The 24372-nt window shown below is 37.7% G+C and overlaps 1 protein-coding gene and 1 long non-coding RNA gene across 3 annotated transcripts; one reads left to right on the top strand and one right to left on the bottom strand.

Annotated features, from left to right (window-relative positions):
• Window positions 1–209: 209 nt before the first annotated feature.
• On the top strand, window positions 210–13738 carry LOC107216825 (ATP-binding cassette subfamily G member 4). Of its 2 annotated transcripts, XM_015654121.2 has the most exons (13): window positions 210–331; window positions 1122–1441; window positions 5314–5497; window positions 6007–6130; window positions 7326–7471; window positions 7581–7704; window positions 7872–7986; window positions 8686–8814; window positions 8917–9035; window positions 9128–9296; window positions 9472–9728; window positions 9845–9978; window positions 10951–13738. In XM_015654121.2, exons 2-13 carry the CDS (start codon window positions 1243–1245, stop codon window positions 11165–11167), a joined length of 1917 nt encoding a protein of 638 aa, XP_015509607.1. In that variant the 5' UTR covers window positions 210–331; window positions 1122–1242; the 3' UTR covers window positions 11168–13738. The 2 variants fall into 2 exon arrangements, with proteins under 2 accessions (XP_015509607.1, XP_046587212.1); XM_046731256.1 differs by lacking the exons at window positions 210–331; window positions 1122–1441 and adding an exon at window positions 3200–3227.
• Window positions 4300–24367, bottom strand: LOC124292867. The gene is made up of 3 exons (XR_006902813.1): window positions 24300–24367; window positions 21427–21428; window positions 4300–4311 (listed from the first exon to the last, which is right to left on the bottom strand). It is a non-coding gene; the product is annotated as an uncharacterized LOC124292867 (long non-coding RNA).
• Between the last annotated feature and the right edge of the window lie 5 nt (window positions 24368–24372).

The raw sequence follows: 24372 nt of genomic DNA, 5'->3' as shown, positions 1-24372 counted from the left end.
ACGAAGCCCAGCTGTAACCGATCAATTATATTTCACTGCTCACTTGTATTGAAAAATCGTATGTCATCTGTAACAGTTATTTATCTCGATCATGTGTAAGATACAAGGTTGAATACAAACTCGCACAAGTGATATTCTTCGGTATTATGTATCGTTCAACGTTTCCTCGGATTTCTGAGCGATAGATCTTGGTTGACGATGAACTGATGAAATTGTGCGAAATTATTCTAAGAAATTTGGAGGTGTGGAAAAATGGCATGCTGGCCTTGGAATGGAAGGTTGACATTGCGTTGAGTTGCTATTTGAGACCCGTCAGAAACCAAACGGAGAGGTTGGTTGGCCAATAATAAATACTTCATACCAATTCTATTAGTCGATGATTGAATACCTAAGATGCGGATATCTCTCAGAAAATACAGCAATTATAAGTAAAGGCTTAAATATTGAAGCTTCATTTCGAATCGCTTCACAGTGATTAAGAATCTAGTAAATTTGGTAAATGCTACTCTACGATCACTAATTTCACTCGAAAAACAATTTTCTGAAAATTCATCGGAACAATTTTATTATTCTCAAATCAGTATCGTTGAATATTTCATTTTGGAAGATTGCACCCGTACAGATTACGACGAACAAATGGCAATATTGAATCGCTTACCGAAGAACAAGAAAATATGTTTCAGTGATCTCGTGAAAAATACTCTTCTGAACAACGTAGCGTTGAATTGAACGATCGTACCAGATTTGAAACCATTTGGAATGAATTTGAAGTGAAGCATCGAGATCTAAGCTTCTGTTTATATCTCCATTACATTACTGGTTTTGCGTATTTAAATATGTCTCCATAGCTTAAAATGCGAATACAATAATTTGAAAACTACTCAATGTACGTCACTCTCGTGACGAAATGAACAAAACTGATAGATCTTTGACCGACCAACCACCTCAAGGAATCCATTATTCATATTCCCGAGGATGGACTTAATCAGATCGGTACAAATTCCGGTGCTGATAAACGCAAAATGTCGATTAACCGTTGTCGTCGAGGCTCCCGCACCCCGTTATTGTCGACGCTCTCGGGTTTACCGTCTTGTATTGTTATCGCGATGCTACTTCCACAGCATGTCCGTACTGAGATCACTCCGCCGATGACCACCGGCCAGTAAACGTCGCTTGACAACGACACCGCGCTAAGATCATCGCCATCATAAAAGGGACCGATACATCGTAGACACCTGGATTATGGATGTGTTAGTGCACGAGGCGTCCAGAGTGCCGAATTCGTACAAAGAAGTCGAAACAAGACCGAGTGCAGAACACGGTGCAATGGATTTACAGAGCAACGATCAACCCCCCGAAGCCACTCGGATTCCCCAAAGACAACCCGTCGACATAATATTCGAGGATATTTCTTACACCGTATCTCTCGGTTTCGGTAAAGGTGGGTGTAAAGCTCTTCTTTCCTTGACTTTTCTTTGACTTGTAATCATTTGTAATCGCTGTACAGCGATTTTCGCGGTATGTATACAGTAACCGGGAACAGAAATAACCAGTCGACACTTACTCATCAAATATGTACACCTGCAGAATATATAGCTACGACTTCTTCGTTTATAAAGTCTTTGTGTCTCTGCCATTTTTCATCCACTATATGTATATATAAAAACCTCATTTTTACCCCAAAAACACAAAACTCTTGTTTCTACGCGGTAATAATTTTCAACGCAAGACTCAGCGCTGTGTATTGACAGAAGCGAAGTACCGTAATATTGAACAGCATTAATATAGTATATTTTGTAACAAGGAGGCAAACTCGGTTTTTTCGGGTCGAGCGTAAGTTTGCAATATGAGTCGTAGGTTATTGCCACATTACAATAGAACAGTAAAATATTACTAATGCGCAAGGCGAAAAACGATTCTTTAAATAACAAGAGTATGTTGCTCGTTGTTTTTTTTTTTTTTACAAAGCATGAAATTGAGGTTAGGGTCACGTAATGTTAGAATTGTTTGCGACAGCGCATGCGCGCAGTATAGAAAAGACCACTTTTACCTCCTAGGATATAAAAACGACGTTTTTCCATACGTGTTGACCAAGGACGTGTTGTACAAAAGTCTTTTCTCGTCACATTTTGACGCATGTGTTGTACCCGGATACCGGTTTCAAAGGCATTAATTCATAGTTACGTCATTCGGTTTAACTTCACAAACGCGGACGTGAAAACCGCAATTGTTCCATGTGGCAGCTACACCGGTTGTTTTGTATGGTGTGAAACGTGAAGAGCGTCTAATCTATCGAGCCGGAATCTTATGCGATATGTGAAAATTGATACACCCAGAGTTACGCAACAAATGTGGGATAATGAAACTGAACATTTAACGCGGGGTTCTTGATATGTCAGGTGTTAGAATTAATTCGCAGAGTTTGTGTTTCCCCGTAAACGGGTTTGTAAAACGCTAACAATTAATTCCAACACCTAATGCTGCAGAGTTATGGCCGTACTATGACATAATCTCGTTTCTTTGGGCAGAACAATGGAATTAATCTCTCGATGTTGCCTAGCATCTTTCATCCCAAAACAGTCGAAGAATGTTTAACCCTTGCTTGTTTTATTTTGTAAAAAAAATTGTTACAGCAATTATCGAGGTTGTTCCAAGATCACTGATCATGCACTCATTGTTAGATTCCGACGTTTAGACACACAAATGCAAATGAGCAAGTAAAATGCAGATGGCATCGAATGACTAATCCCTATCGAAGTGATAGAAAACCACCTTTGTACGTTGCTCAATGTCCATGCGGATAAGATTGTATCAACTTAAGTCTTATCTGAACAATTTTATAACACAAGTACAGAGAGGAGAGTGCAACGTTCCCAGCTGCACAGAACAAATATATATCGCATCTGTACTTTGACAATGCAGGCATTGTTTTGATCCCCGGTTGTTTGGAACTTGACGTTACGCACTTGCAATGTTCTGGCATTCAGATTTGTTTTTTTAACAGCAATTGACACAATGATGAAAACATGAGAATAGTATTTTTACTTTTATTTTAAACCGAATAAGTATTTTTTTTTACACCAACGGACTCGTTTTTAAAACGACACGTGAATCTCTTTGTGCATTTCGCTATCAACTAAGCCCATTAAACATTATACCTACAACGTTTCAAAGTCCGATTCGTTATTTTATACAATAACTCAACGTCGAAGGCATGAAAGCACAAGGTCTGTCACTACAAGCGAAAACATTCGTGATTAATCTGTTGACCGTGTTATACTATGTACTATACATACATACATTCAAATGTGAATACACAATTGAGTGGGTAAACAAAAGTGGAGTGGGGAAAAAACAAATAAACACATGTGACGAACAAATAGCGAAAACTGAAGAAAAATGAATAATAACGATGTACCGCGACTTTTTCACGCTACTTCATAATTAATTATAAGCACCTCAAATTAATAATCATTTCATTATTTTACACGTGTTTCGCTGCCGGAAGACAGCCGTCATATATATATATATATATATATATATATATATATATATATATATCGGAATGCTCGTATTGCGGTGTATCATCATGACTGATGGGAGTTGTAAAATACTGAAAGTGTGGTACAAGTAGATTGTGACGATGATGTAACGCTTATTGTTGGTTGGCAAACTTCCTTGGTTCTTGTTCGGGATATCACTATCTTTGAAGACAAGAAATAAACTAATGTGTACACGCGCGTATTGACGCTGTATATTTCGGTTGAGTTTAGTTTTTAAACTTGATACTGGATCAGAAGTCCATTTACCTCTAAACCTTTTTTGGAAAAAATTGTGCGCACTTCATGGCTATACAAACTTAACTGTTTATCAGTAGCGCTCTAATTAGTATGATTATTGTATATTATTACAATTATTATTATAATGCTTTAAAAGATAATTATATTTATTTCCAATTTTGTACTCACGAATGATATGCTTCGTTGAAAAATAGCGAGTTAAAAGAGGTCCGGTTTTGAGGCCTCGGTATGTCTATGCTTCACGAAATGGATCTCTGCAATCTCAATGACTTCTGCCCTTGGCAGTAGAAAAGGTCCGTGACCCGCCCACGCGCGAGATAGTCATCGATCTTGCAGTTATGCCGCTGCTAACTAATGCCGAAGAAGTTACAGCGTAGAGTTGCAACAAAGTTGCAACATCGAAGCAATCTTGCAGAGTGATATTAAACTTTGAAGGAAAAACTTCGGTGATATAATAATTTCTTATGTACGCGGACTAATGAAAAATCATAGCAGATGTAGAGAGATCGAGCTTGATTGAAATGTTTGTATAAACACGATTCTCAACCGGGGTTATAAATTATCATCGGTTTTCGTGACCTTTTGTCGACAATCAAGATTTTTTGTCACTTGCAAATTTCCATCGCGTAGTTTCCAAATTTCACTACCATCATTGTTTGTCGTCGGTATCAAGCTTGAAATGTCCAATTTCGGTAACCAACTAATTAACACCTATCTTCATGCATTAATTAGTATTTCAAAAGATAGCTCCAGATTCGGTTAATTACTTGACACGTAGTATGCAGCTGCAGTGATCGATTATAAATAAAATCACAGACAGCTGCATGTGCAGTTGATAATTTTAATTAAAAGTTAACGCAGCGCTAATTGTGTACAACAATTTTACCGATATCGTTAATCGATGGATATATGTATGTATATATATCCAAAAAAAAGCCCTAAAACGAATCACCCTGATTTTATTTCATTCACCTACAGCCGAGAAAGAGTTGAATCTACGGACTCGACTTATAAGACTTTTTTGTAGCAAGTTACTTTCTCTATAAACTTCTCATTTGGATTTTTTTGATATATCTAATAACTTAGGCGTTACAGCCGTTTGAATCGATTTTTTCATACAATATTCACTTGAAATAATGATATCGCTGAAAAGGTTGAATTTACGGACATGGCTCATTGAACTTTATTGCAGAGTATCATATTTTCTATGAGAACCCACTTGGAGAATATCGCAATATCAAAATTCGCGAAATGATACCACTAATGATGAGAAAAACATTTTTTTCAATGTTAATCAAATGGGAAATCTTCAATTTTTATTCGCGACCTCTAAATATTTTTTGACAACGCCCCCCTTTCACGAAACTTCGTTTTTGGGTACCCACTAAAGGATTTTGGGCATGAAGGGTAAAAAAAGCCCTAAAACGAATCACCCAAATATATATATATATATATATATATATATATATATATATATATATATATTTTTATCCTCTGCCTCTGATTTTGACAGGTGTAAAGGAAATCTTGCACAGAGTTAACGGACGGTTGCCCGCCGGAGAGTTGATCGCGATCATGGGACCATCCGGTGCGGGGAAATCGACCCTTCTCGACGTCCTTTCCGGGTATCGCATCACCGGGGTCGAAGGTACGGTTTTCGTCAACGGGCGAGTTCGCAACATGAACGTCTTTCACAGGTAGTTAAAGTGAAAAATAATTGTAGAAGATATTAAAAAAGTAAACTTGCTGCGTTTCGAGCTAGGTTTTATACAAGTACGCAGTGCTGAAGGATTTTTCCGTTAAGTTATTAAACCTCCATGGAATTCAATATGAATATATGAATGTTGAAAAATGTAAAATTGTAAACTGGTTTCTTCAATGCCAAGCTTCTATAATGCAAAATTTGTTTCGGTGGTCGCGGTTTTCACTTCCTTGGAACAGCTTTTATGACGAGTTTGTACTTGGTTGAAGGTCACAAGGACGTCCTGACCTTTCAACTAAATTAGTTCACACGGAGAATGATGGAAAAATCACTCTTATTAGAAAGTATTGATTATCAACGAGTCAAGTCAATCACGTCAAGGTTGCATAAAGTCATATCTACCTACCACGTGATTTCATTTCACTGAGTGTACATGGCTCGACAGAATGACCCATTTCTTTTGCAGGCAGGTAATACTCGAAATCGTATATTTTCGTTTGACAGGTCGAGTGCATACATAACGCAAGACGACAGACTCCAGCCTCTCTTGACGGTTATTGAGAATATCAGGATAGCAGCGAATTTGAAGATCAGCACGAACACGCCGATATACGCGAAGGAGGCTATCGTAAGTGATTGAGGCGTAAATATCTGTGATCTCAATTCAACGATATGGCATGTAAATAAGATAAGCCTAGCCACGGATCTATCCATGAGAATTGTCGTAGCACGATGACGTCATCGTACATCGCATTCTGGGTCATTTCAGAAGTTCCTTTTGACCATCAATCATCACTTTCTCCGGATGACTTTTTATTGATTTTTTACTCTTTTATTGTCAACGACTTTGTACAGTTTCATAATAACGTATTGCATCTAAATACTGTGTCCGTAGATAACCCCAGACGTACGCACATCCGTAGCAAGTGAAAAATTTTGTCAACAAAAGTTGCATAATGGTATAATGCAGAGTTATCTTTGTGCGAGAACGTCGCTTAACAGCTGAGGTATGGTTGTGTCAATCACATTGATAAACATCCCTGCCATGCTAACGTCGATTGCTATGACTGAACTATAGCTGTAGTACCAGCCTGCACCGTACACAAAGGTGTATAAAGTTCAATCGTTTCTGCCACGCATAATTGCGGGTTGGAAAAAGCACTTACGATATCACTGCGCTAGTAGCTCAACTATTCCATTGCGTGCAATTATGTCCAATTAACCCTTGACTGTAGAGGAGGGATCGGCTGATAGCTTTTTACTACCTGCACGTAGTCGTGACTTCTTATTGCATTTGCATCAACAAGATGCAAGATGATTTTGCAACTTAACCGTTTTGGATTAAATGGAATGCATTTATATTCCAATAAGGTTCGCGTAGAAAATATAATGCGGGGTTACGAATTGGTTCAAAGTACCTTATGTCAAAATCGACGATTATCTGCGTGAGAAATTATAGATATTTTCGCTGACGGTAATCTGTTCGGTAATGGTATAGTAATATCGTTAGCTCTCATTCGATAGAACCTTGTGTAATTACTCTGATCGCGCAATGTTATTGCGAAGTTCGAGGCACGCAACTAAGTTTGAAATGCCATTTTGCGCACCTGATTGTGATCGATGAGAACTCCGCGGGGCCTCAAGGTTGTCAACTTCTCGTCCTATCGTTAACTGCTTTTGGGTCAGGTGTTTTTCACCGTTCTTTTCCTCGACGCTGTTTTTGCAAACTCAAAGGTCACTTTGCTATTAGTGATGCGCAGTAAACGAACCAGAAGGAAAGCGGTTTATTCGTGTAGCGGATAATCATATTTGATGGATTTCAGATCGAGGAAATATTGACTAAACTTGGCTTGTACACACACATGCATACGAGGGCTGGAAGACTCAGCGGTGGTCAGAAAAAGAGACTTTCCATTGCCTTGGAGTTGGTCAACAACCCTCTCGTCATGTTCCTGGATGAGCCTACGACGTGAGTTCTTTTTTCTGTAACGAACTTTGGTTCATGGTATAATACGAAAACAAGGTTTTATTCTTGGATCTGCTGTTCTCTTTTTTTTAACCTTTTTCCTTTTCTGCAGCGGGTTGGACAGCTCGTCTTGTACACAAGTCGTGAAGTTGCTACAGCTCTTGGCGCGACAAGGACGAACGATAGTTTGTACCATTCATCAGCCGAGTGCTTCACTTTTTCAACTATTTGATCAGGTGACCGACCTTATCAATCATTCGAATGTTTTTGATTTAGTTTTTCGTTTCATGCGAGGTTGCCGAACCATTAACTTGTGAATAAAAAATTGTAAACTATACAGTCATGAATAATTTTTTGTGGTTATAACCGGTTTTAATTTTTGGGAATCTGATTCATGCCACAGGTATATGTTCTGGCCAGAGGAGAGTGCTTGTACCAAGGTGCAGCGAGTCTGATGGTACCCTTCCTAGAAAGCGTCAAGCTACCATGCCCAGTTTATCACAACCCGGCTGATTATGGTACAACTTTTCATTCAATCAAAATTAAATTACGTCTTGATATACAGGATGTTTATTCATCGATTTAAAAGTCATGATTAGAACAAATTTAGATACAATGTTTGTGCTAAGAAACCAGTTTCATGGCTGAGATGTTGAAATATTAACGTAAAGGTTAATTGTAATGGGTTAACTTCGGGAGACTGGCTTACCGAAAATTTATTCCGTTCGTTTATTTTATTACGAAATAGTCAATTATTATATTTGTAATGTACCAAGATCTCTTGAAGAATGCAAAAGTAGAGAATACTGGGATTGTAAACAAAACCTTAAATGTCGATGCTTTACTTCGCTCGACTACAAAATCGTGAAAGTCAAGTAAATTCGGTCAATTTGTTTCGGTGATTTTGTTGAGTCCTAGTATATATAGTACTATAGTCCTCTGAATAAAATGTGCCATCGTTGAGTAAGATTTGCGAATTTTCTAGACTTTTTTTTTACCATTTTGGAGAGATTTTTTGGAAGCTAAGCTCTTACTTGTAAAACCTGTTTTATCTATCTTTGTAGCTTCTGAATATGATAATTATGCTTAAAAATACTCAACGTACGTAATGTTATCTCATAATGAAATGAAGAAGCATAGATTTCTTGCCGACCATCAGCCTGAAATTCAATTTCTCATTCAGAATCGTTACCATGATGTTTCGCATTTTGTCACAGTGATTGAATTGGCCTGTGCGGAATACGGCCAGGATAAGATCGACGCTTTGGTTTGGGCAACGCAGAACGGCAAGAGTCTCCAGTGGTTCACAAATCCAGATGCTACGTTAGACACAGCGGCATTACGAGGTAGAATCATCACGGCTTTCATGCGATTGAACTGTTTTCCGCACGGATATTCCGTGGTGTTTTACTCACGTCGAAATTTCACCATTCCGTCTCATGTTTCAGCCAAACATCCACTGAAAAATTCTGGAATTTATGAGAAAAAGTCGCGACAAGAAACGTCGCAATATAATCAAATAAAAGTCCTCCTGCAGAGAGGATACTTGAAAACTAAAAGAGACACTGTGAGTTGTAAAACGAATACCAAACTATCGCGTACTTTTTGTGGTCCGGTATTCACGCTATTTTTTACACACTATGAAAATTTAACTTTCAGACTCTGACGCACCTCCGCATAGCTGTGAACATCTTTACCGGCGTAATGCTGGGAACTCTGTTCATTCGTGCTGGCAACGAAGGTTCCAGAGTTTTGGATAACTATAATTTACTATTTGCTATTCTCATGCACCACATGATGACCACCATGATGTTGACCATTCTTACATGTGAGTGATAAGTAATAAGAAGACCGACCGTTTTTTTTTCCATTTGGTAAGACTCGATACCATTCTAAGGCACTTTTTATTTACTGAAATGGTGACATACTTGTCTTAACAGATTTCGAAGTAGGATTTGGTTTGATTCGATGAAAATTTCATGTTAAAATAAAACCTCTTCTAGTCCCAAACGAGATGAACATCCTGAAGAAAGAGCACTTCAATCGATGGTACAGTTTGAGGTCTTACTACATATCTGTAACCCTGGTGGATATTCCGGTCTCCGTATTCTGCTGCCTGCTGTTCTCGGTCATTGTCTATTTGATGTCAGCACAACCTCTAGAAATAAGCAGGTTTTCAATGTTCGTAGCAATCAGTTTGCTGGTTGCGTTTGTCGCGCAGAGTTTCGGGCTCATGATCGGAGCCGTTTTTGGAGTTGTGGTGAGTCATCTACTGCTGTCAACTAGTTATACATAAAAATTGTGCGTATTACCTTCGACGTGCGAAAACTATCCAAATTCAAAGGTACCGGAATTACACAATCAATTGTTTTGCAGAATGGCACCTTCATGGGCCCAACGCTGTCTGTACCGATGATGATGTTTGCCGGGTTTGGCGTCACTCTTCGCGATCTACCCGCTTACCTAAAATGGGGTAGCTACATCAGTTATCTGCGATATGGACTTGAAGGGTAAGCTGATTAAATATCCACAGACTTCCCACTGTAAAGGTGATACGGCTTGTGATGACCATGTTGGTTCCAGCGTTCAATGCTCTTCAATTCTGGTTTCAGATTCAGATCGCACCTTGGCAACAAAGGTGGCACAACTCAAAAATTGGCATTTTTCAGTAGAAGCAAACAAGTACGAGTGAAATATTTGCATCTTTACGAAACTTACCTTGTTGTTCTATAAAGTAAATCGTTTATGGTGATAAGTTTTTTCGCACCTTTTTGAATTGTTTGGAAAAAGTTTGGATTCATTCGGTTTCACTGAGTGCCCTTACGTGGCAGGAACGAACAGTCCTTTTGAGGTGTGTCACTTTTGTTGAATAATGAGCGGTAATTATTCAACTGCAAAAACGTCTCAGCTTATAGATTTGAACTTTTCAAGTCGAAATATAGCCTGAATTTAAAAATGCCAATTTTTGAGTAGTGTCACCTTTGTCGCCTAGGTGCAAGATCCTCAGTTGAATTAAACGATATACAATGTGTTTTTATGGGTACGCAACGGGAGACCCCTAACTATAGGCAATTCCAGATACAGGTCCACTCTGAGCATCTTTGAGTTTCGTATTAACCGCGTGATAACAAATGGAAAACGGACTTGCTCAGAGAATCCGCGAAAATGCACGGCATTATGATATGTTTAACATCCTCACTTCGATATGATATTGCAGCGTAAAAATACCTACAAAGGTAAATGAAGAGTATAGTTTTTACCGACTGTTTTGTTTCGCATGATACGCCACACGTACGGTAGAGTGAAGCACTTTCACATAGTTTGCAGTCCGACTCGTTCAGCTAGACTCGGCGATATCGAACCACTTCAGCTTTCTTTTGTGGGAGCTACGAGTAGGACAATTTTAATTCCATCTTGCTCACAGTGCGGATCACAAACCACCGCGGTCTCGAAAGATGGAAAAATTTTATTTTATTTTACAGATACGTCAGTGCTATCTACGGACTGGAGAGGAAAACACTGGCATGTGGCTTCGACGAGGTGTACTGTCACTTCAAATATCCGAGAAAGTTCCTAATGGAAATAGCCATGGATGGGGATCAGTTTTGGTTCGATATTTGCGCCTTGGGTGTGATTTTACTCTTTACGCGTCTTTCAGCCCTTCTTCTCCTCAGATGGAAACTGATGGCATCTCGGTAGATGTTTATTTTAACTTTTGCGGTGACTGTTCGTCACGCAACAGTCAAGTGTTAAGATAAGAATATCAGATATTTATTGTGTGGGTGTATATTATGTGTTGCGTGTATCGGCAAGTCGCAATTGACCTTAGGAATATATTGAAAAAACGAACAGCATTTTGTTAAATCTTGTAATCGTTTTTAACCCCAACCATACGATTGGGTTTAATACTGTCCGCGAACCGCATTAAATTGTTGCACGATGTATTCTCGGGTCTTCAAAGATAATCTCATCGAATTTCTCAAATTCAAGTTGTTCAATTGACCGGAACACGACTACTATCCGGCTTTTTTCGTTCCATCTTATACATTAGACGTTAAACCGCACTTATGGCAACCATGTCAGGGCATGAAAGTAAGTATATCTATAAAAAAAACTAAGATAACGTATCAATGCAATTTCTTTTAGTGTTTAACATTGTAGATATAATAGTAGAAGGTACTGAGCAAGCAGGACTGCAATTTATCTGTGAGCTGCGCCCTAAAGACTAAGCAGCCGTTAATGTTTGTCTTGCTCAATTCCGATTACCGCTTTTCTATCACCTTGTAGAAATGTGAAACTTTACGACGTATTTACAATTTTACCGAAGGAGATACATTATGATATTACGACAACGTGAGATATTGTTATTTAATTTTTAAAAATTATTCCACGATGGACTTCCAAAGATTCCTTGCGCTGCTGTGTCAGGAACCAGTTAGTTATTCGTCATAAATATTCTCCGTTACAGTCACGATTCAAAATTACTCAATCAGTAAAGCAAAATTTCTTCAAAATTCGACTGACATGGCTTCTTGAAAGGTACGAAACAAAGGCGATGGATTTTCCCTGGCCATTTAGTATTTCAGAGCGTTTTATTCATGAATTTTTGGAAGCCCATGTGTCATTTGATTCGAAATATTATATATTTTTATAATAGATATTTTTATACCCTAATGCGATTTGAATTACAGGTCGTATATTTAGGCAAGTTAATTTTACTCATATACATGTATAATAAATGTATGTATATATATACATATGTGTATATCTACGATAGTTAATAACTGATGAAAGAATTTCAATGTGAATAATAATACGGTATTAATTTTTTGTATGCTCTGCACTAATTTCCTACATCATTCACACATGGTTATCTTTCATCTGTAGGTCCCTCTGGTCGAAAATTCGTCTCTCGTTTTCTCTTTCCTTGCAACTTGCGGAAACAGGTTTAACAGCTACCGAGAGAATTCCTTCAAGATTAAAAAAATAACCTCCGCAAGCTTTCTCACTTTCTGCGTTGTATGCGGAGAAATTCTGCGGGCAGAGGTATTAAAGGATACGACACGATTGTCGCCCAAGTCATTAGAGAATATTTTCTTAGCCAAACATATCGCGTCCTGCGATAACTATAGGTTAATAAACACATTCACTCGTACGATTGGTTTCCATTAATATTCAATGACTGTTGGATAAGCGTTACTAATGTTATTATCATCATATTTGCTCACATTAGACATGAACTGACTAACGGGCTTGAACGATTGTTGAATGAGTTACCCAATACAATCACTTTCAATCAGGATTAACACCAAATATTGCGATCCTCACACTTGTTAAAGTATTTGCGTAAGCGTACAGAAACCCGTTTACTGTACATTTACTTTCATTTATGATACAGTAATTGTCTCTCTGATTCATCTGACACAGAAATTTGGTAGGGAGTCTGTGCAGACCATTGACCGCGATATTAGTCTCTGGTATTCATTATAATATTCTGCAAAAATTCCGGACGTAAGAATTGAACTCGACTTTGTCTCAAAAATAAAATATGCTTTGAATATAAATATTAACTGACAAAGAGCTGTTATTCAGAGTAATAGTGGTGATAGTTTGACCTTTCAAAATGAACCGTACTACGCGGACAGATTTGATATAGATTTGTAACGGTTGTAAGAATAAATAATTACGTGACTCATCACACATTACAAATCCAAAGATGATTTACTTTTACAAGTATTACGAAAATACTTTAAATTGCCTTGACCGATTTATGAACTCTCAATTGGACGTGGATCCAAAATCAACGCGTAGTATGAGAACGTCAATATAACCATTAGGTAATGTTATGCAAATTCACATTTCTATTCCTTTACTTTGACCATTTTCACATCTCGAAATTTAGCTCCGGGTATCGCCATGGGTGCTGTGCCTCAAGAAGTTTCTTTCAGTCTTTCTTACGTCGAGGTTCAAACTGCCTCGAAGCAAAGACCTGAAAGTTTATGAGAATCTTTTTGAACCACAGGATACTTCATTTTTATTACTTGTATTTTACTTATCATTTCAATTAGCGTTCTATTGTCGTTGTGTCAACTTTTACCTACGGTATATGAACTTCGTGTGCGATGAAATGATTAGAGTACAACACGCGAAGTGGCCTAAATTTAGTTCACGCAGAAAAAAAAAAAAAAAAAAGAATTCCCACACGGGTGAAAACTCGCTTTGGATTTAACAAGGTTGATTCACCATCGATCAATGTCAAGACCGACAAAACCAGTTTAGATTTTCAAGTTTCAATGTCTTGGTCGTGATTTGAACCATACTTTCGTTCAGTAAGTTTACATCTGACGATAAAAAATTTTCTTCCGTGTTTTTTTTTTTGGAACTCTTGAAGACTTTTTTGTTTACCGTTCAGAAAAAAATGGGCCGATAATAATATCAAAACGATTATAAGATGGCTAATGTGACTCGTGTTCGGGAAGTTCTATACATTTCTGTACTATGACAAAATCTATTTTTATCAATTACGTAATCACACGCGTGATGAATTAATAACTGTAAGGAACGTTTGTGGAAAGCGTTTGGCTTTTTCCGTCAGAGTCTGACACTTGACATTAAGTAACATTTCTAACGGCGTAGTCGGCTGTAATTGATAATGCACTGAAAACTTTGCTCATCGGTGTAACAAAATTGAGTTAATAGAAGCTGTATTTTTATTCTTGCACTGGTACGGAAAATTACAACTAACATGAATATGTTTCAAAATATATGTTAAATCCGATGACAGTTTTTTTCAGATAAAATTCAAAACTAACATTCAATCCAGTTATAAATATTGTCATTCTAGGTAAAAATGAAAATACAATAGTAAGATCCTTGCTGTAACTAAAGTTGAAGAATAAAAAAAAATTATTTCAAATAGAAAAAAAAAACAAAAAATAAATCTGATAATGATAATAAATTTACTTTAAATTATTTTACCCTGTATCAACTTTTTTTCATCCACAATCAAGCCATAATCATCATTTTACTTTATCACCGATTTTCAAAATCGTACTTCTTTGCTTTCCACTTTCTTAAATACGCGTTTTCTGCAAGAATCGGGTGATGCTTTCGCAGGAATAAAGACGCTCTACTTTTACTGAAAAAACTTAATCCAGTACACGCAACAGTTTTGCGTCGAGTGTTCATTGACCTATATAACACGACATGCACTCTCTATCTACACTGTGGATGCCAGAGTTCTCTTTTTTCATCCTCAGAGGCTCATGGCATTCTCTCGATACCGAGTAGCGGTACGTTATTTTCAAGTTCCTTCCACACGTCTCTGAAGAGTTCACAATAGCGCACAATGTTCCGAGACTCTACCGAGGAAGTACCTTGAAATGTCTATCGTTAAGAATCGTTTTAAAATCGTGTGACTAATTCATCGGTCTTACATCTCTCGTGTAATTAATATTTCACGTTAGTGAAAACGAACGGTTATTATCAATGAAAATTTCAATTAAATAAACACGATTGACATCGCACCAGGTAATTACACGTATCTTCTTCTTTTTCTTTTGCTGGATGATTGTGATTTTAAATAAGACCGGGACGAGCCTCTTGGGACTGAACGGTACATGCTTAAAGCCCGTGTTTTGTGTGCCGATTTTCCCAACCAATTGCCGGTGGTCATTGACGTGTTCGATCTAGAGCGACCAGGATCGAAATAACGGCACTTTGTAATAAGAGCGAGTAATTAACTCGCGTCCTTCTTCTCGGTTAACGGCAGTTCGTGGGCGTGTTCCCACATAACAAAGTGTGTATGTGCAAAAACTCTGCTTCACTAGCCGCAATTGTCGTTGCGTTTTTACCGAAAATTATTGCGAAACAATTTTTCTCCAGCAAAATTGTATCGATATTTTTATTTGTTATTCTTTGATGCTCGGCAAGACTTGCTTGCGTTCAGCAGATATTTTGGTGAAAACTTTGGCTTAGAATGATTTGTTCGAATTTTGATGGCAATTGAGGACACGCGTTGTTTCACACTGACAAGAGAAATTTTTAGTTTCGGTTACAGCGCAGTCCTTAGCTATTTTCATTTTTTACCACAATCGAAAAATATAGTTCTAGGTAGAAAATGAAAATTAGTTTTATAGCTGTTACCTAAAAGTCTAGTATATGTTACTTGTGCAACAATGAATTGACGTTGAAGTCTTATTTAACTAAAAAAGTAGAGTAAACCGAACAAACTGATTTTGCGTTGTCATTGCCAAAAAAGGATCGACGATAGCGCAAAATGGTTAGGCGTACCTCGTTTTTCATAATTCCAACAATATTCAAACAATTTTTTAAACGATACTTGTTTCATGAATTTTTCTAGTTACTGTAACAAATGAATTTTGTTCAGTGCAGTATTGCTGGCAATGCTTTGCAACCGTTGTCGTTCCTTTGCTGCAGATTTTGCGCGGATATTTGTTATCTGGGTTCCTTTCCTTGATCTTTCGAGGGTAACATATCGCCTCGATCTTGACTCGTGACTGGTGTTCTTTTAATACATCCCAAGTATGTAGCTTGAAACATCGCCGTATTCTGCGTAGAAAAAGAGCAAATAATTACAGAACTTTTTGCTGAATGTGCCGAAGATAAAACGAGGCGGATTTTTGATGATCCTGTCACGCTTTACTTTTCACTGATACACGAAGTTCAAGTTCATCCTGATTGTATTTATATTTATGCCGATCACAGTTCAAACAGTTCAGACTACGGTGAGACTGTCGGTAGCAGACAAACAAAATAACAAAAATAATTTAATAAGCATGTTATAGGTGCGTCAATATCGGGATTTTCCTATAATACGACGCGGCCGAAATGTGGGGCAACACTTAAAGAAATTTTGATATTTCTGTTGAAAATATTCACTCAAAATAGACGGAACTACGAATGTTTGTAGGTACATGTAGATTTCTATAATCGTGGAGGAAACTTTCTGAATCGAAGGAAAATTTATTTCCGAACACTTACATGGTCCAAGGTCCGCGAGAATGGTACTTATAACAAGTGACGTGCTTATGCACGCATGGTGTTACGGCAATATTTTCCCTTAGGAAACGGGTAAGAAGACAACAGCAATACTTTCGAAATCCAAGTTGCTTACGATACAGGTATCCGATAAAAATAAAAATGAAGGTAAGAAAAAACCTGAAAACCTATGATACGGAAGCGTGGTTGATTATTTTCGTAGACAAACATGTTATCGAATAGTTGAACCGCGTTCGCTGTGCCAAGGTGTTTATATTTGTCAAAAGTACGTTATATAACCCAGTAGATGATCGATAATGCGCCTGATGCATCATTGTGCGATTAAGTAATGTTCGTTGCATCTTTCAGCTTTGATAAATACGCAATTTTCAATGCCAAAACGGTGTCAGCGAATTCGTCCTTCAGGTAATGATGATATCCTCCGACAACGAGTCGCGAATATAACTGCAACGTAATGAAATTCATCAAAAACTACCAGACAATGGTAAGAAAATATCCCGCCGACTATAGAGTGTCTTACAAATGAGATTTTAAAGCGGAGTGTAAAAAGTACAAAATACCGTTTTGACCAATGAGAAATTTAAATATCACGTGATTTTGTGAAATTATAGCGCGGTATGATAGCCTATTACTTGCAAAATTTAGACATTGACGATATCGAGTAGCTTATTCAAAGAAATTGTATAAAAAACATCAATCTGAAGATATGATAAATTACTTCATCGGTTAACATAAAATACTGATGCTGTTTGAGGCAACGAGAGTGATAATTAAGGAACGAAATTAATATTCCATTTGATCTAAGAGCGTCTCGTGTTATTTCGTTTAATTAATTGATGACTTTGGAGTTTATAAACTCAGATACACCGTTTAATTGATTTTCGTTTTTTTCGATCAATACCAACGAATCCTTGTAAAATTGACTGCTTCGTTTGTTTCTAACCAATATTCAACCTCCCTATCTTCCAAAGATAAAACAGGTCCGTAATTACACGAACATCATGTATTTCGCTATTCAAAGTTGGGTAAATATATCGGTACTGTGATAAATTTTGTCCACTAAATTCGGAGTTTAGAACGAACTTACAATTACAAGGATGCAATTCCGAACTTCCAACATTATCAGTTACGTGACCCGGCCACCGATATTTGCGGCTGTAAATCTGTCGCCGTTTACGTAAAAAGCGAAGAAATCTGGCTAAACCGATCGTCACGCGCCTGAATACGCGTGTTAATTCTCGTTAGACGATGGATGTGCATAATTGTAAGTAAATTACTTAGGTGTAACAGGTGTTCCAAGTCGGCAGAAGCCTGTTCAACTATTTTATTCCGCTATGCACGGTGTAATAATCACGCGTTTTTACGCTAGTCGTAATGAGCCATGAGTCAACTTTCCACGGTCGGAAACACGAGATACGAAACCCATGGTCACTATCCGCGATTGTCGTTGATATCTTTCTCCTCCCCACTATGTGCGATCCACTTGGCGCGATGAAAAACGAGTGCGATGAGCAGAGAAGAGGCATTGAAGTGTCGGTGGACGAGAGATCGCAAAATCGTTTGGAAATTCTCTGTTATTTTCCCTTGTTTGTTCTCGAAGCTTATTGTCAGAATCATAGATTGTATTTACTTCGAGTCCGCGTTTCAGGCGACTCTCGATGCCATCGTAGAGGGAGAAATTTGAGCAGCATGCCCATTCCCCTATTGGTTAATCGTGCAAACTTTTCTAGTGCCGCAGTTCGAATTGAGAAGTGAAACCGAGAAGTTGTAGATACTCGGTGCCGATCAAGTTTCTCAAGTTTTTTTTTATCGTTGGTGTAATTCTCTGCGACAAGTGTAATACAATAGTATCATTGAATCCTGGTTACGGAACAAAGATTTTACGCACTGTGAATATCGTAAGTACAGAATTAAATTTTACTCTTACTTATCCGTCGCATGTCGTTGTGATCAACTTTCTTTTCTCAAGACTGAACGAGTCTCGATGTACTCATCCTCTCATTCGCTACCGCAATGTTCATATCTGTTCAATGAAAAATCCTTTGTAAAATAACAAAAGACATTTTTTTCAACCGATAATGTAGAGATAGTGTTAGTTGGTATTATTAAACCGTTCATCCGTGGATGCTCAAAACTGTCACTAGAGAACCTTGCACTTCGGCAAATGATTAATCGGTTCGTTTATTTCATCAGAAATTACTACGAGAGTTATAACCGCAGTTTTTAGTAGTAATTAACAAAGAGCAAATGTATACAATATAATTACTGTTTGCATCACTGTCGTTTACTCGCTCTTGAACTACGAGTCGCTATCAATCTGTAGGTCATTTGCTCCAAGATCAATTATTTACTAATATTATCCAGATTTGCGCTTTAGTCGAAAATTCAGTGTTCAGTGATAAATCCCGGGCCAACCTCTACCGGCAAGTCGAAGCATCGTCGAAAGTCGAAGAGAACATTGGTAAACAGAAGACTGTCGATATTTTTAATTCCATTGCGAAAATTTTCACAACCAGTAATCTCGAGGCGTGCTTTATCACCTGGACTGATCATTACCGACAGTTTCGTGCGTGGTATAAACGAAAGTACGTCACTACGTGACTTCTGCAATGTATTTGTTGCTATACAACGACCTTGCCGATAATCGCGATAATCGTTGACAGTGAGCAGCGTTGAATGTACGTAATTTTTTACTGCATTTTAGCGTATTATCGCATTTTTCAACTTAAAAATATGTCCGGTGCAGCGGGGATTGATAGAGCGGTCTGAAGTCATCAGGTTCCAATTAAACATCGTAGCGTGTTCATCGCGTTTGCAGGACTGTAATAACTTTTCGAGTCTCTATAATGTACAGGATCAAAATTCTGCACGAATCCTCGCGCTTTGCAATTCTCAGCTCGTATTTTAACCGTGTAAGACCCGCCTATCCTACGTCACACGTCACGGTATCACGACTCTGAATGTGAGTTAATCCTCGTGACCTGTGTAAATGTCTGTCGCATACAGTTGGATGATGATAATCATTGCGATGCTTAGTCATTTATAATCTCTGACAAAGGAAGAAACAACTGTGTTATAATGCCACGTGCCATTATCCGGTAGGAAATACGTTAGGCTTAATTATCGTTCCCACGTCATTACCCTACATCAAGTCCAATTATTTATTGCATATTTCGATATCGATAACTTCGGAATAATTATCATCTTCACTGTTATTATCGTAACATTTGTGTGAAATAAATTTCAGCGTATCTTGTTAATATACAATTGCATCGGTGACGTCAAAGATTTTTTGACGCAAAATTCTTGCAGGCGTTAATGACAGAATATTCAACATTCGTTTTGAGTATTCAGGATATGTCTTCTGACCTTGTGTGCATATACGTATAATAAGTTCATTTAATTCGTGAGCAAATAAGAATGAATACACAACAATGCCTGCTTACAATTTAGTGAGAATGAATGCTTCGCGTTTCCTGTAAAAAAAAAAAAAAAAAACGGATAGAAAGGACACAGTAAGAATGGCATTGCTCGTACCTCGTGTAATAATTTACTTGTCGCAAATTATCGAATGTCAGTCACAAATGTTTTCTATTTCTTTTGTCTGAGTTATTTACTGCTCTTTGAATAATAAAACGAACCACCGCCGTTTTTCTCTGCACCTAAATAACAATAATAACAACCAAAATCATTCGTTGTAGTATCGGTACTTGTAGTTTCAGTAAAAGCATGCAGTATCGGTGTAAACCAAGGCTGTTTTACTGATTACCACGCCTGATTACGGACGTTTATAAACTGTATGTGTACAATGGAAAAAATGGCAAGTAAACAATGAAAACAAACTGTTGATCAAGCCGGAGGTCGGCTAAAATCCACAAGCTATATTCGTAAGATTAACTTGCGTACCTATTTCGGCTGTTCGCGGAAGCGTGAATCGATAAATGAATAATGCGAAGCTACATGTGAGGCGAGAAATAAATTCCGTTAAAACGAAGCCTTGCCGAGTATAATTTTAGTGTCATGATACGCATTCGAGTTTCTTTGACGGGAATTCCGATGTGTTTGACGGTATATGTGTAGCGGATGCAGCGTGAAAAACTCGCCTCTATTGTTCTCGGTCTGAAGCCGTCGTTCAACCGGTATGTAAAATTCAACGGGTTTGAAGTATTTTCTCAATACGCCTTCGCTCGGTCAATAAAACGCGAAATGACGGTGTTGCAGACATTCTTTGATTCGTACGATTCTCGCGAAACCTCTTATTGGCGGCTGGATGAGTCAAGCTGCAGACTATCGTCGTGCATTTTTTCGACTACGGTATGCGAAAATGATTGAAGAAAAGATCGATTCGGCTTCGGGATGCCAGGCTATTTCAAATCCACACACTGGCGACCGTCAGTCGTACTCAAACAGAACTTGCGCACTAGCTCCCGGAGCCGAGGAGAACCCAACCTAAGTTTGTGTGACAGGAGCGATATAATCGTAACGTGAGTTTGTTTGTGATGTTGGTGCTTTTGACGGAGTTCCCAGGTGTTCGTTCCGAGTACATCCTCAACGTTCGATAACCAAGGAACACCGATTTTCGAGTGATGCATCAAGTGCATTGTCAAGCCGGATAATCCAGTCGAAAAATTAGCTGAGCTACGCGTTTGCTGATAAATATTTCCTACCTACAGTCGCCATGTTGGTTTTGATTCTAACTGCAGAGCTAGCCGTTTGTCGTTTTTTCGTCCATGGAGTTCGTTGTATTGAATCAATTTAGATACCACTATTAATCTGAGATGTGAGTTTTCACATTCTGTAAAATGAAAACATGTCCGTACCGCAGTGCAGGACGACGCTGGGATGAATGAAATAATTTTCAAAGTAAAAAAGACGTTTTTAATTTGATTACATTCTAGTTTTCGCCTACACTGAGAGAAATTTTTAGTTCCGGTTACCGCTCAGTCATTAACTATTTTCATTTTTTTTTAACCACAATCGAAAAACATAGTTCTAGGTGCAAAATGAAAATTAGATTTGTAGCTGTTACCAAAAAAGTCTAGTATCCGTTACTATTCTTTCTCATTACGATCACTGTTGCTATATTTACATGTAACTGTTGCGGAAATTTAATGCTTGTGCAACGATAAATTGATGTTAAAGCCTTATTTAACTAAAAAAGTAGAGTCAACCGAACAAACTGATTTTACGTTGCAATTGCCAAAAAAGGATCAACAATAGCGCAAAATGGTTAGGCGTACCTCGTCATTCGTAATTCCAACAATATTCAAACAGTTTTTTAAACGATACTTGTTTTACTGAATTTTTGTAGTTACTGTAACAAACGAAATTTTTCTCAGTGTAACAATTCGCTACTTTTCCCCGGTATGGAAACAACGTACTCAGCGTACGTCAAGTATGGATTACTTCATACCGATCGTACCGAAGTCACCGGCGTTAGGTCGGAGATTTGTGCAAATTTGTGCTAGGATTTCTGGCCGATTTTACCTTGACCGTCGTTGATGTACGCCGTAAGACCTTGACGCGTAGAGATGAAGTGACGGCCTTGATCGCGTTTCGATTAGATCGTGTTTTGCATCCTCATCTTTTTTCGCTTCAACGACGAACACTGCTATACCTACTCCTTTTTTTTTTAACTTTACATAAGCTTGTTTGGAATTGATTCGAAATATTCTCTCATTAAAATCTGGTTAATTTAGTTAATATTTGAGCGACAATGAATCCTTGACACTTTTAGTTCACAGTGGTCAGTTTTCACAATTGATGTGAGATCGGACTGACAGTCAGACCTTGGATATTTATATTCCATGAACAGTTCAATGAAAAGTAATTTCTCGAGCTAAAAGATAATGGTTTATCAGACACTGCGGAGGAATGGCATATGGTACACAAGATATTTATGATGAATTGAGTTCACTCCGTACACTGGAAGTTTTCTTCATTATTAGTACTGACATCGCTATGCCAATCCTCGATTTCAGTCAGTCAAGGGTTGTGGACGGAGACACATAATTCGATAAATAAATGTTCATTATTCACATTGAGGTAGATCTTTGTATCGTCTGTTAGATTTGTTTAAGCGGAAGTTCTGAACCGTGACTTGACACGCAGAACCAAAACATGTTCTTGAAACTACAGCAAATCATGAATTGTAAGTTACTGGTACGTTACGGAGGTTGGTGAGAAAATTGTTTTTGGAATGTACTTAGTCGCGCGACTCAAGTTTTTACACAATATTGACTGATATTAATTACCTCACTATGCAAAACCTCAGTCAAATGGTCTACATAGATTTTGAGTAATTGATAATCGAAGTTGTGCTTTTTATAAACGGACGCTTATATCGTTACGTTCCGCTTAACGTCAAAATCAGAGACAAAAAATGTAGGCATCTAAATGAAAAACTTTCTAAATGGTAAATGGAACTCTTAAGAAGACGTTCGTAAAGTATGAAGAATTTTGTCTGTATCGTTTGCGAAAAGCAGTAAAAAATATAAAGCGTCTTGCGCAAGGTTTCACACATAATCCTCGTGCGAATGCTGATAAAATACTTTTTCGGAATTATATAACAGCGTAATACAGTTCGGTTCATTTGCAAAAAGTGATTAGATGACAAACGATGCATGTTACGTTGGTAATTTGTCGAAAATCTTTACGTCGAAGTTTTTTTTTAAATTTTATTTGTTGATTACGACGTTTAGAGAACCATAGGTCGACCCCGTGTATTATAAGCATATGTTCGCCCCTCTAACCCCCTGCCCCTGAGAAGCGCTGATCAACCTCTCGACACATGATTAAGCTAAAAGCGGTAGAAAGAACGTCTACCGAGTTACATGGACGGCGATGTGTCAATTTTTAAAAAGGAAAGTTAGCGATAACCTTTCGGATGAACGCGGGGAAAAAAAGAGATTCACAGATGGTTCGTTATACGTAGCATGCAAATTTTTTGCTGGTATTTTACGAGGTCTGCATTACGTGTAATCCAAAAGTTTTCGCACCGTGCGAATATTCGTTGTGTTTCCGTTTCATTCGTTTGGAAAGTCAGGGATTTTCCAGGTTGAGAAGAAAGTTGTTCCAACCGTAAATTGGCTCAGAATCAGTTTACCAGTTGGCGATGCATAAAGGGGCTTGTCCAAGGGGGTATAATTCACTTATAAGATACATTTCTAGGTACGGTACTGCATGGGATTGAGAAAATATTCAATCCACGCAGAGTAACTGCGAGCAATTCATTGTCAGTTGTATTTGGTCTGTTTAAGATATTTATCAATACCATTTACGCTATTGCCATCCGACACCTCTAATCGTGCCTCGATTCTTTTTTTTTTTTGCGTTGTGTTGAATATATAAAATTTATACTTTAGTGTTAATGAAGCACGTAACACCAAGGCTGGTGCTATTTGAAGGGTTCATTGACACTCTCAATTTTTATCTACTCGGAAAGATATGTTTTTATATGAACGGATAAATTGCTATTAAATTATCTCTCGAATTTGACATTATAAAGTTATATAAGTTTGAATAAATTTAAATAATTTCATCCAACTTCATAAAATCTTACAGAATCATACAAAACATTGAAGAAATGTAAGTTTGATGTAATTTTGTATGATTTCATAAATTTGGATAAAATATTACAAAATTATACAAGAATGTAACAAGTTTTATAAAATTGTACGCGTGTAATTTTATCAGGTCAAAACCGAAGTATGATTTCATAAATCCGGTCACATAAGAACGTTTTTTTCCCTGGAATGTATATGAATAATTATTATTATCGCGTTTTCGTGGTTTTCTGTGTTCCAGATACAACAACTGCCTTTACCAGTGGATATAATACTTTCGTACAGTGTCGTGAGAGGATAAGAAAAAAATAATTACAG

This window comes from Neodiprion lecontei, chromosome 2 (assembly GCF_021901455.1).
Source record: "Neodiprion lecontei isolate iyNeoLeco1 chromosome 2, iyNeoLeco1.1, whole genome shotgun sequence".
In the NCBI taxonomy this organism is placed as follows: domain Eukaryota; kingdom Metazoa; phylum Arthropoda; class Insecta; order Hymenoptera; family Diprionidae; genus Neodiprion; species Neodiprion lecontei.
Note: the sequence above shows the minus strand (reverse complement) of the source record. Positions and strands in the feature narration are given on the sequence as shown.